Source organism: Schistocerca gregaria, chromosome 9 (assembly GCF_023897955.1).
Source record: "Schistocerca gregaria isolate iqSchGreg1 chromosome 9, iqSchGreg1.2, whole genome shotgun sequence".
NCBI lineage: Eukaryota > Metazoa > Arthropoda > Insecta > Orthoptera > Acrididae > Schistocerca > Schistocerca gregaria.
The window spans coordinates 135716571-135729941 of NC_064928.1; the positions used below are offsets into that span (position 1 = coordinate 135716571).

Below are 13371 nucleotides of genomic sequence, written 5' to 3' on the forward strand. Positions count from 1 at the left end.
CACATTGGATTAGAAGAGATTCTTTCTGGTTTCAGGCAGCTGCTGAAATGGTGGAGACTGCCGTCTTGCTTACGAGATGAAAGTGGGACTCAACACCTATAGCATCATTGTTAAACTAGACACGGAGTAGAGTGGAGGGTCTGAATCAGAGGCTCCGACAGTTCTGTGACCCTGTAGCGTGCAGATTCCTCGTCTTGTGCCGTAGTATGGTTAAGGACTTCTGACTTTGACTTTATTCCTAAGATGAAGTCAAGTCGGTAATTTCATAGGATTTCCCTCTTTACGTGTATTTCGGTGTCTATAATGATTCTACATTCGTCTCTTCTCCACCTTGTTCATTTTCATTAACGTGTTTTGTGACCGCAACGCCAGCTGGCGGCAAAGGTCTCGCTGTGAACAGTGGTCACTATGTTTTGGCTTATCATTGTACGCTTGTAATAACGTGTACATTTTTTATGGATACTGCTGTAATCTTTTCACGACCGTTTATGCTTAGATGAATGCCGGTATTTGAGTCTGTCTTCAAGACTTTTTCCGTATCGTCTATAGAAGTTACACATACGACTAACTAAATGCAGATATGTACTGTAGGAGTAAGATCTTCCTAGCTGACCTGGTTGGGGAGAGAGCGAGTGTGACTTACTTTCTTGTCCGCCAAACCGATATCTCCACAATATTATGGAATGTCTCAGAAAGAATTCTCTATATATTTATGTTATGTCAAACGATTCACCCTTGATACAGAAGCTCCAGAGTAATACAAGATCTTTTCTTTTTGGTCATCAGTCTACTGACTGGTTTGATGCGGCCCGCCAAGAATTCCCTTCCTGTGCTAACCTCTTCATCTCAGAGTAGCACTTTCAACCTATGTCCTCAATTATTTGCTTGACGTATTCCAATCTCTGTCTTCCTCACCAGTTTTTCCCCTCTACAGATCCCTCTAGTACCATGGAAGTCATTCCCTCATGTCTTAGCAGATGTCCTATCATCTTGTCCCTTCTCCTTATCAGTGTTTACGACATATTTCGTTCCTTTACGATTCTGCGTAGAATCTCCTCATTGCTTACCTAATCAGTCCACCTAATTTTCAACATTAGTCTATAGCACCATATCTCAAATGCTTCGATTCTCTTCTGTTCCGGTTTTCCCACAGTCCATGTTTCACTACCAAACAATGCTGTACTCCAGACGTACATCCTCAGAAATTTCTTCCTCAAATTCAGGCCGGTATTTGATATTAGTAGACGTCTCTTGGCCACAAATGCCTTTTTTGCCATAGCGAGTCTGCTTTGGATATCCTCCTTGCTCCGTCCGTCATTGGTTATTTTACTGCTTAGTTAGCAGAATTCCTTAACTTCATTGACTTCGTGACCATCAATCCTGATGTTAAGTTTCTCGCTGTTCTCATTTCTACTACTTCTCATTACCTTCGTCTGTGTACTCATTAGACTGTTCATTCCGTTCAGCAGATCATTTAATTCTTCTTCACTTTCACTCAGGATAGCAATGTCATCAGCGAATCGCATCATTGATATCCTTTCACCTTGTATTTTAATTCCACTCCTGAACCTTTCATTTATTTCCATCATTGTTTCCTCAATGTACAGGTTGAAGAGCAGGGGCGAAAGGCTACAGCCTTGTCTTACACCCTTCTTAATACGAGCACTTCGTTCTTGATTGTCCACACATTATTCCCTCTTGGTTGTTGTACATATTGTATATGACCCGTCTCTCCCTATAGCTTACCCCTACTTTTTTCAGAATCTCGAACAGCTTGCACCAATTTATACTGTCGTACGCTTTTTCCAGGTCGACAAACCCTATGAACGTGTCTTGAATTTTCTTGATCCTTGCTTCCATTATTAGCCGTAACGTCAGAATTGCCTATCTCGTCCATTTATTTTTCCTAAACCCAAACTGATCGTCACCTAGCGCATTCTCAATTTTCTTTTCCATTCTTTTGTATATTATTCTTGTAAGCAGCTTCGATGCATAAGCTGTTAAGCTGATTGTGCGATAATTTTCGCACTTCTAAGCTCTTGCCGCGTTCGGAATTGTGTGGATGATGCTTTTCCGAAAGTCAGATGGTATGTCGCCAGACTCATATATTCTACACACCAACGTGAATAGTGGTTTTGTTGCCACTTCCCCCAATGAATGTTATCCATCCCTTCTGCCTTATTTGACCGTAAGTCCTCCAAAGCTGTTTTAAATTCCGATTCTAATACTGGATCCCCTATCTCTTCTAAATCGAATCCTGTTTCTTCTTCTATCACAGACAAATCTTCACCCTCATAGAGGCTTCCAGTGTATTCTTTGCACCTATCTGCTCTCTCCTCTGCATTTAACAGTGGAATTCCCGTTGCACTCTTAATGTTACCACCGTTGCTTTTAATGTCACCAAAGGTTGTTTTGACTTTCCTGTGTGCTGAGTCTGTCCTTCCGACAATCATATCTTTTTCGATGTCTTCACATTTTTCCTGCAGCCATTTCATCTTAGCTTCCCTGCACTTCCTATGTATTTCATTCCTCAGCGACTTGTATTTCTGTATTCCAGATTTTGCCGGAACATATTTGTACTTCCTCCTTTCATCAATCAACTGAAGTATTTCTTCTCTTACCCATGGTTTCTTCGCAGCTACCTTCTTTGTACCTATGTTTTCCATCCCAACTTCTGTGATGGCCCTTTTTAGAGACGTCCATTCCTCTTCAACTGTGTTGCTTACTGCGCTATTCCTTATTGCTGTATCTATAGCGTTAGAGAATTTCAAACGTATCTCTTCATTCCTTAGAATTTCCGTATCCCACTTCTTTGCTTCTTTGCGTATTGATTGTTCCTGACTAATGTCTTGAAATTCAGCCTACTCTTCATCACTACTATATTGTGATGTGAGTCTATATCTGCTCCTGGGTACGCCTTACAATCCAGTATCTGATTTCGGAATCTCTGTCTGACCATGATGTAATCTAATTGGAAACTTCCTGTATCTCCCGGCCTTTTCCAAGTATACCTCCTCCTCTTGTGATTCTTGAACAGGGTATTCGCTATTACTAGCTGAAACTTGTTACAGAACTCAATTAGTCTTTCTCCTCTTTCATTCCTTGTCCCAAGCCCATATTCTTCTGTAACCTTTTGTTCTACTCCTTCCCCTACAACTGCATTCCAGTCGCCCATGACAATTAGATTTTCGTCCCCCTATACATACTGCATTACCCTTTCAATATCCTCATACACTTTCTCTATCTGTTCATGTTCAGCTTGCGACGTCGGCATGTATGCCTGAACTATCGTTGTCGGTGTTGGTCTGCTGTCGATTCTGATTAGAACAACCCGGTCACTGAACTGTTCACAGTAGCACACCCTCTGCCCTACCTTCCTATTCATAACGAATCCTACACCTGTTATACCATTTTCTGCTGCTGTTGATATTACCCGATACTCATCTGACCAGAAATTCTTGTCTTCCTTCCACTTCACTTCACTGACCCCTACTGCATCTCGATTGAGCCTTTGCATTTCCCTTTTCAGGTTTTCTAGTTTCCCTACCTCGTTCAAGCTTCTGACATTCCACTCCCCGACTCGTAGAACATTATCCTTTCGTTGATTATTCAATCTTTTTCTCATGGTAACCTCCTCCTTGGCAGTCCCCTCCTGGAGATCCGAATGTGGGACTATTCCGGAATCTTTTGCCAATGGAGAGATCATCATGATTCTTCAACTACAGACGTTTTGATTATGAATCAAAGACTCGACCCCTAGACCACGGGTAATCAAGATCACACACACACAAACACACACACACACACACACACACACACACACACACACACACACACACACACACACATATGCTCCACTTTCCCCCCTAATAATTAACTTATTCTTGCTTTTGTCCAGAAAACTGAAAGTACTTATTCTTAAATTAATAATAGTGAATTTGTAAAAGACTTTGCTTCGAAATATGTATGCTGTTCTTATATCTTTAAATAGGTGGGAATAAACTAATATTATATTTACATTTGATGAAATTAGTGTGCAAATGAAGATTCAGGTAACTTATTAATTCTAGGTAAATAGTTACTTAGCAGTGAAAGTGACTCAAACTGAACACAGGTATTACCTTATAGGTTCTTATGGTAGTCACAAACCTCTACCAATCCAATATACCAAAAATATTTTAATATAAATTTCAATATTTCTTCTACATGATAACACTTTTACCATTTCGTACTACAACTTCACAAAGACAATACATGGACAGTTAAAGGGCAAAAATGTTACCATTTACGAAATGCTACATGGCACTGACTCCAAATAATTGGAGACTCATTGAAAATTTTTATTAATTAACTAATTCAATCAGTTAAATGATTGTTCAGCTGAGTTTAAGTTCATTTACAAATATCTTTTGCTGACAGCAGACGCTAATAATGAAAACTGTGTTTGAAAATCTGATACATATTTATTAATACAATCTGAAATTTAGAAATTTCGTGTCACTTAGGAATCACTATATAAAAGTTAAATTGTTAGCCGTGTAGATGCAACAGATAGTTCTCAACAGCTGCTGATCACAGTTAATAATTTGCTCTTACAAGCGATATTCACGTTGTGTATGCTTCAAAACACCGGGTGGTAAAAAGTCAGCACAAATTTGAAAACTGAGTGAATCACGGAATAATGTAGATGGAGAGGTACAAATTGACACATGCTTGGAATGACATGGGATTTTATTAGAAGCAAAAAAAATACAGAAGTTCAAAAAATGTCCGACAGATGGGGCTTCATCTGATCAGAATAGCAATAATTGGCATAACAAAGTAAGACAAAGCAAAGATGACGTTCTTTACAGGAAATGCTCAATACGTCCACCATCATTCCTCATCAATAGCTGTAGTCGAGGAATAATGTTGTGAAAAGCACTCTAAAGCATGTCCGGAGCTATGGTGCGGCACTGGTGTCGGATGTTGTCTTTCAACATCCCTAGAGATGTCGGTCGATCACGATACACTTGCGACTTCAAGTAACCCCAAAGAAAATAATTTCACGGACCTGGGAGGCCAAGCATGACGAAAGTGGCGGCAGAGCAAACGATCATCACTAAACGAAGCTCGCAAGAGATCTCTCACGCGTCTAGCAATATGGGTTTAAGCGCCATCCTGCATTTTGGTTCTAATAAAACCCCATGTCATTCCAAGCATGTGTGTCAAGTTTTACCTCTCTGTCTACATTATTCCGTAGTTTATTAAGTTTTCAAATTAATACTGACTTTTTGATCACGCAGTATATTAAATGGTTTAAGTTAGGTTGGGATAGTTTATGTTAGATTTGGATCTGTTAGGTTAGATTATGTTGGATTAGGGTGGTTTAAGTTAGATTACATTAGATTATGTTAGGTTCTGTTAGGTTAGGTTAGATTGTATTTGGCTGAATTAGGATAGGTTGTGTTAGGGAAGGGCAGTACTTACATACTGGGCATGGGGGAGGATGCTGACCTGGACAGAATACGTACCTGCTCCCGGACGAGGTCGTCCCAGCCATTGCCGCCCTGCCAGACGAGCCCCACCTGGTGGCTCAGGATGGGCAGGTTGCAGACGAAGCAGATGGCTGTCATCGTCCTGTGGGCACCCCAAAGCCACGATGTCACCCGACCAGTTCACGGTGGAAGGTGCTTTGTTGATTAACTGTATGATGGCCTTGGCTACAGGACTGACTGAGTGAGAAGCGGTAAGAAAACACGCTTACCAGAGAAAACGTTGTTCACCCCCTTAATAGAACACACTGTCTGAGTTCGAGCGATGCATGTGCAGTAGAAGTCCCAGACGGTCATCTGAATCTCCACCACTGACGGCGGTATTATGTGTGTAACTGTTTGTTTTATGTGACAAGCACAGAGTCAGTTGGGTCGACGTGCAGACGTGACGCAATGGAAGAAAGGGGCAATAATATTTGACTTCTCCTAAATTATGCAGTAAGTGAAATTACCAGACTTCTTGGACTGTCCGTTACTTCTTCAAGGAATGGTGTAGCACTTACAGGCTGGAAACCTACAGCAGCCGTTCATGATAGTAAAGTGCTACAGTCAGAGACTGAATATTCATATCAACCAGTTTGTGAATGAAAACTTGAATGTAGCTCATGGAATGAATAATTTGGGATTGAATACCTTGCAAAAGTCCATTGTCCACACTGGCACAGAAAGCTGCAAGTCATCAGTGGGCTAATCAAAACTTACTGGAGAGTAGATGACTGAATGTGTAAAGTGTGATCTGAAGAGACTTCTTAAATTACAGAAGTGAACGAGTGCATCGAAGCCGAATGAGGCGTTGGACCCACAGTGTGTCGAGCGTGTTGTTGAAGCCAGGGATGATTCCGTCATATTTTGGGGATATTTTTCTATCCATGACGTGGGCTGAAAATTCCGGTTACCGTGAACGACACAGATTTTTTATTTCAAATTTTTGTTTACCAACGGTTGCCCATCCTTCTACAGCTTCGTGATGTATATACTGCAGAAACTCTCGTTTTAGAGATTGAACAATCTGAGTTATCAGGCCTGCACGTGTACTTTCTTGGTTTGATATATATTCGGTCATGATGTCAACCTTTGAAAGGCCAATCTAAATCACCTAAGCTTAATTTCATCGAGTGGCTTCAGCTGGATTTGCCATGCCTAAGAAAAACTTTCTTCCTCAGCAAACTGAGGGCAAAGCCAACAGAGGTTAACGTGATGTCTCTTTGGAGTGATCAATCTTATGTCTCGTGTCCTTGGATTGTGACTAATAGTTTGGAACGTCAGGCAACATGTTGCAATATGTATGTGTATTTTGTGAAATGTTCAGCATTTCAATAATATTTGACTCTGTGATTCCTCATACTCAATTTTAAATTAAGGAGTTACTCAAAGTAGAAAGAGATTGCATTATATCTCCAATGATTATTGGAATTACAGAGCTCAACAGATGCAAGGAAAAATCAATCTGCTATAAAATGTACATATATATCCGAAAAATGCATGTGTAAGTGATGGACAGGTCATTTACCTTAACACGGTCTCTACCACGAAATTAATGCAACTTGATAACATGCCACTCTGATATCAGAATTTTAGAAGTTGTGGTGAGCACATTTTGACTGCTGTTTACTACATTCGTGTAATCAAATGTTTTTGTTTCAAACAGAACAACAGTTATTGTTGTCAAGTAAGCCATTTGCGATTTTGATGAATGAGAAAAACACTACTGCATATTTTCAGCTAGGACAGGACAATAGTAGGCTTTCTAGAGCTTCTCTATTAAATAATTATTTACAGATATTTTAAGAAGTAGAGGAAAATTATCATCTTAGAACCAAGAGATGTAGTGCATAAGCAGATTAAACTTACCTGACACTTCACTAAAATTAAAATAAAGAAGTAATGTAAATTTAAAATTCTAGGTACTATTGAATAAAGTTCGCTTTAGACATTCCCAACCAGTGCATTGGAAAAGAAATTGAGAAGCCAATAACTTTGAAATTTTAATTTAGCAAGTAGCAGTTAGTTGACGATGCCTTAGCGTTAGTATCTGAAAACAGCGTTATACATTCTGCGTTCTCATGGAGATGCAGATGGCTCCTAAAGCTACAGCCTCAAATGCACTGCTGAAAGAGAAATAGAGCAGAGAAAGTCAGCACTGGCATGTATTTAGAAACCAACTCCAGTTCATTAATCAATATGTGGAATGTGGGCTAGTGAAAAATCAAAAATTTCTTTTAATATTTGCGGCAACTTCATTTTAATTAAGATTTGGTGTCCTCTCCATAACTTTTAAGCAACGTCTATTTCAAAAATGTTAAATCCTTTAAGATACCGAATGTATGAATAATATAAAAACAAAAGGAAAAGCAGGTATTAGGATTCAACATAAAAACTCAGTACTGAACAAACAATACAAAAGTTATAACAGAAGTATTATTTGATTGCATGATTTATTTAGACAGGTCCCAATAAATTTATCTTTATAAATGGGAGTATTAAAATAGTTTTATAGTAGTAATTTAACTTCAAATTAATTTATGAGCAAAATTAAATTTTTTTAATGAGCAGTCAAATGATATAATTCTTTACACCATCATATTTACTTTTTTATATTTGTTATAAATTTTTATACTTATGTAAATGTAGTTAAAATATTGAAATCCATATGTTAAAAGTAAAATTGCATTTCTATACATAAGAACGAAACATAAAGAAAATCATTTCAGAAAGAACACACTCATGCTACAAAAAGGGTATCATAAGGATATGTAAAGTCTAAATGTGTACTGGTGTCAAGGTAATTGGTATCAATTCATCACACATGTTTCTACTAGATGTAATCCTAAGAGGAACATAACATTTTTGAAATAGAGCACAAGTGTCTAGCAACTGTGACATGCGTTGCTAATCTTAGCAAGCAGGTGCGATGCGTACAGCGTAACGTAGAAAAATAGATCATCTATCTGTGAGTAATGCGTTCCAAAAATGCCATGCACCTGTCCTTTAAGTGAACAGTGTGTTTATTGAAACAATAAAAATGTATTTGTTGCTTAGATGCGCATTCCAAAAGCTATTTTGTGCCATAGGTATCAAATCAAAAACAATTTCGATAAAAATATTTCTGTGGTTTGAAAAGCAGGCTGATGAAATAATTTATGTGCTCCACCACTGACAAATTACAATAATTATTTGCAGCCAAAAAATTTTGAAAAAGTTTGACTTTCGATATGAAAGAGTTTAAATAAAATTTGATGTATATATAAAGAAGCTAGAATACGCAATATCCTACTTTGCTGGTGATCAAGAAATTGCCACAAACAAAATGGCCACTGACGCAACATATTTGGATGATGTCAATGCGAAATTATGAGACACTGCTGGAGCAGAAACAAACTTTTTTGTGGTAGTGGAAATGAAATGTCAAATGCATAACATTTGAGCAAACGATGGTTTCCCTAGCACGAGACTTTAAAAATTTATAGAAAGTGAATGAATGTAAGGCTTTCGCTCACTTCAGTTTAACAAGAAAATTGAAATATTGGTTACTTTCTCATACCATTCGATAGTATGTTATCAGTTTAGCTTTCAGTACCGATAGCACTAGAGCTTTGAACATTAGTGTCATCACTGGAAAGAGTTTTAGGCACCGAAATTCACTCACAATAGAAATTCATTTAATTTTGGATCAGAAGGGACCTCCAAACACTTACTCGTTTATTTAATGGTCCATTTGCACGGTACTCACAGTTTCGTCAGTGAAAAATTATCGACTCCAAAACAGTCGTTCAGTGGCCTATGTACTTCCAAAATACGTGAAAATGTGAGACTAGGCTTGTCACAAAATTTTAAAAATGGAAAAAGTAAGTAACATCTCTATCCACTCGGTGTGAACGAGTGTGTCTGTTGGTACACCTGTAGTGACGAAGGCGGGGAGATGGGAGCGCCATTGCTCATTCTCGAATTCTCCGCTAGATGTCAGGCGGGGCGCGGGGGGTGTACGCGGGGGGAGTACTTGTGGAAGAAGTAGAAGCTAGGCCCCTGCGGCTGAAACAGAAAGCAGTGACGCGTCTCCTGCTTACACTGCAACACAACCGTCACAGAAAGTCCGTCAGAGCGGCAGCTGGCATCCTGTGGCAGATCCCACTGTAGAGCTCCACCATGTCGCTAGGGTACCTGTTGAAGAAACACCTTGCACGCACACTTAGCAAAGATGAATAACTCAAGCAATTACGAAACCTCTTAATTCTAACTATTGCTACTGGCAGATGATAAAGTGCAAATATCAGTAATACACTACTGGCCATTAAAATTGCTACACCACTAAGATGACATGCTACAGACGCGAAATTTAACCGATAGGAAGAAGATGCTGTCATATGCAAATGATTAGCTTCTCAGAGCATTCACACGAGGTTGGCGCTGGTGGCGACACCTACAACGTGCTGAGATGAGGAAAGTTTCCAACCGATTTCTCATACACAAACAGCAGTTGACCGGCGTTGCCTGGTGAAACGTTGTTGTGATGCCTCGCGTAAGTAGGAAAATCCGTACCATCACTTTTCCGACTTTGATAAAGGTCGGATTGTAGTCTATCGCGATTGCGGTTTATCGTATCGCGACATTGCTGCTCACGTTGGTCGAGATCCAATGACTGTTAGCAGAATATGAAATCGGTGGGTTCAGGAGGGTTATACGGAACGCCGTGCTGGATCGCAACAGCCTCGTATCACTAGCAGTCGAGATGACACGAATCTTTTCCGCATGGATGTAACGGATCGTGCAGCCACGTCTCGATCCATGAGTTAACAGATGGGGACGTTTGGAAGACAACAACCATCTGCACGAACAGTTCGACTACGTTTGCAGCAGCATGGACTATCAGCTCGGAGACCATGGCTGAGGTTACCCTTGACGCTGCATCACAGACAGGAGAGTACTCAACGACGAATCTGGGTGCACGAATGGCCAAATGTCATTTTTTCGAATGAATCCAGGTTCCGTTTACAGCATCATGATGGTCGCATCTGTGTTTGGCGATATCGCGGTGATCGCACATTGGAAGCGTGTATTCGTCATCGCCATACTGGTGTATCACCCGGCGTGATGGTATGGGGTGCCATTGGTTACACGTCTCGGTCACCTCTTGTTCGCATTGGCGTCACTATGAACAGTGGACGTTACACTTCAGATGTGTTACGACCCGTGGCTCTACCCTTCATTCGATCCCTGCGAAACCCTACATTTCAGCAGGATAATGCACGACTGCATGTTGAAGGTCCTGTAAGGGCCTTTCTGGATACAGAACATGTTCGAATGGTGCCCTGGCCAGCTCATTCTCCAGATGTCTCACCAATTGAAAACGTCTGGTCAAAGGTGACCGAGAAAGTGGCTTGTCACAATACGCCACTCACTACTCTTGATGAACTGTGGTATCGTGTTGATGCTACATCAAGGCCGTTATTAGGGCCAGAGGTGGTTGTTATGGGTACTGATTTCTCAGGATCTATGCACCCAAAATGCGTGAAAATGTGATCACATGTCAGTTCTAGTATAATATATTTGTCCAATGAATACCGGTTTATCATCTGCATTTATTCTTGGTGTAGCAATTTTAATGGCCACTAGTGTATAACATTGAAACAACAGCAAGTAAGATTAAAGTAATATTTACATCTTCAGGCAGATTAAACCACGCCATATTCCTCTTCAGACTCCTTGCTAGAAACTCGAGGCTGAATCAACACTCAAAATTTCAGTGACTACCCTGCAGACATGTATATGTGATTAAAACAGCTTAGCACAAGAAAGACATGCTCCTATTGCAATGGGCTGTTTCTTAACAGCGTCTTCGGTAGTTAACAATATTAACCAACCGATGGAGATCGTGTTTTGTATAAGCTACATATATGAGCTGTATTACTCAAATTTTTGGACCAATTTGAATAGCATTTCATAATTTCTGAAATAAAAAGATGTAGAATTTTAGATTTTACACACTCTCAAATTTCTACTTTTCTTTCCATGTTCCAAGATACTGTCGATATATTTGCTGAACTTGTACAACTAAATAATAATAAAAGTATACATTGGTGTGCACATATAAAGATGGCGGTATTATCGCGTACTGAATGGCAGTGTATTGGTTCAAAATGGCTCTGAGCACTATGGGACTCAACGTCTAAGGTCATTAGTCCCCTAGAACGTAGAACTAGTTAAACGTAACTAACCTAAGGACATCACACACATCCATGCCCGAGGCATGATTCGAACCTGCGACCGTAGCGGCCTCGCGGTTCCAGACTGCAGCGCCTATAACCGCACGGCCACATCTGCCGGCTTCAGTGTATTAGCAGATGGTTCGTGTGAGAAGGTTCTCGACGTGATTATGGCCACACAACAGGAATTAATAGACTTTGACCATGGAATGATAGTTGGAGCTAGACGCATGGTACATTCCATTTCCGAAATCCTTAGGGAATTAACAGAGTGAAGAGTGTGCCGAGAGTACTACATTTTTGGGCATTACTTCTCACGCAATGGCCGACGTGTGCTGTGTGCTCAATTGGTCTGTACATACCAACCAGATACTTTGTTATAAAATACAACAAACAGCACACAGAGCTGGAGATAACGTTGTGTATATCAGATGTAGAGGTAAGTATGTTGCTGGGCTGCGATATTTTTGAGTCCAACGCCAAAAGACTCAATAACATGACGACTATCTGCTCTAATCCCAATTCCGTGCATAGCGTATGCACTTCAGTAAATACAATGTGCTACAATACTGTTAATTGATCTCCCTCTTCAGGATGCCCGACGGGAAGCTTACAGGTCTTGCAAGTGGGTTTGAAATTATATGAAGTTGCCTATGTGCGACCTGCTCTGTGGCACAAACTTACAGGAAAACAGAGACACACTGTTCCCATATTTACGCTAACAGATTGTAACAGGTTATGCAAACATTATACCTGTAAACATTCCTTGTTTGTCGTGTGGCGTAACTGTTCATGTGAAATAAGCTGTAATAACAACTATAGTGTGCTGTGCTTTCACTGCTGTGCTGGAAGCTGGGGTCTGTTAATTGTGAAATTCAATCCGGACACCAACCTAGCGTTCCAGCACTGGAAGGACAACAAACTAGCCATTTATTCTCCACTCCTTATTTGCAGCATGTAAACAAATAATCCCGGACGCTTGCGAATGTGTGACTAGGTGCACTATACGAAGTTATTCTAAATAATTTCCACTGTGTCTAACAAACAGAATCTCATAATACTGAGAGTATTGATGCACTTTTGGCTGATGGAATGTCATCATCTATACTTTTTTTCTGCAAGATTATACCTTGACGGAATTGGAAGGCGAAATTTATCGAAATTTTTGGAGACGTTCACCACATAATGGGCACTAAACGATTAACTTGCCGTCCATTCGAAAATGATATCCATCGACAACACTATTCAAATAGCAGAAGTAACAAGCATTAATGCATAGAAATTTATGCATAAAGATGTGTCATAAATTCAAGAATAATATTTCACTTCCTTCGATTCATTGCTAAAGTTGTTTTACCTTCATTCATACAACTACTCTTATATGATCGACTTCACTATTTCAAAAATGTCAAAACATTCACATGGGTCCCGTGGTTGATGAGAAACTACCAGAAACAGCAAGCATCGTTAAACATCTAGGAGTATCTATCCCGAGCCATCGTAAGTACAACTACAAATAGTAGTGAAAGCAGATGCATGACTAAGATTCAAAGGAAGATTCTCAAGGTAATATAACTCAACCAATAAGGAAGTGGCTTACAAGGCACTTGTTCGACCGATTCTAAAGTTCTGTTTAT

The 13371-nt window shown here is 39.9% G+C and overlaps 1 protein-coding gene across 1 annotated transcript in view; it reads right to left on the reverse strand.

Moving 5' to 3' along the window:
* The window catches only part of LOC126291467 (uncharacterized), a 2161958-nt gene that overhangs the window by 2043230 nt on the left and 105357 nt on the right, over positions 1-13371 (reverse strand). The window contains exons 2-3 of the mRNA XM_049984978.1: positions 9432-9563; positions 5514-5619 (exon numbers count right to left, since the gene is read on the reverse strand). Coding sequence (XP_049840935.1) covers positions 5514-5619; positions 9432-9466 — 141 coding nt within the window. The 5' untranslated portion in view covers positions 9467-9563. The remainder of the gene's footprint in view (positions 1-5513; positions 5620-9431; positions 9564-13371) is intronic.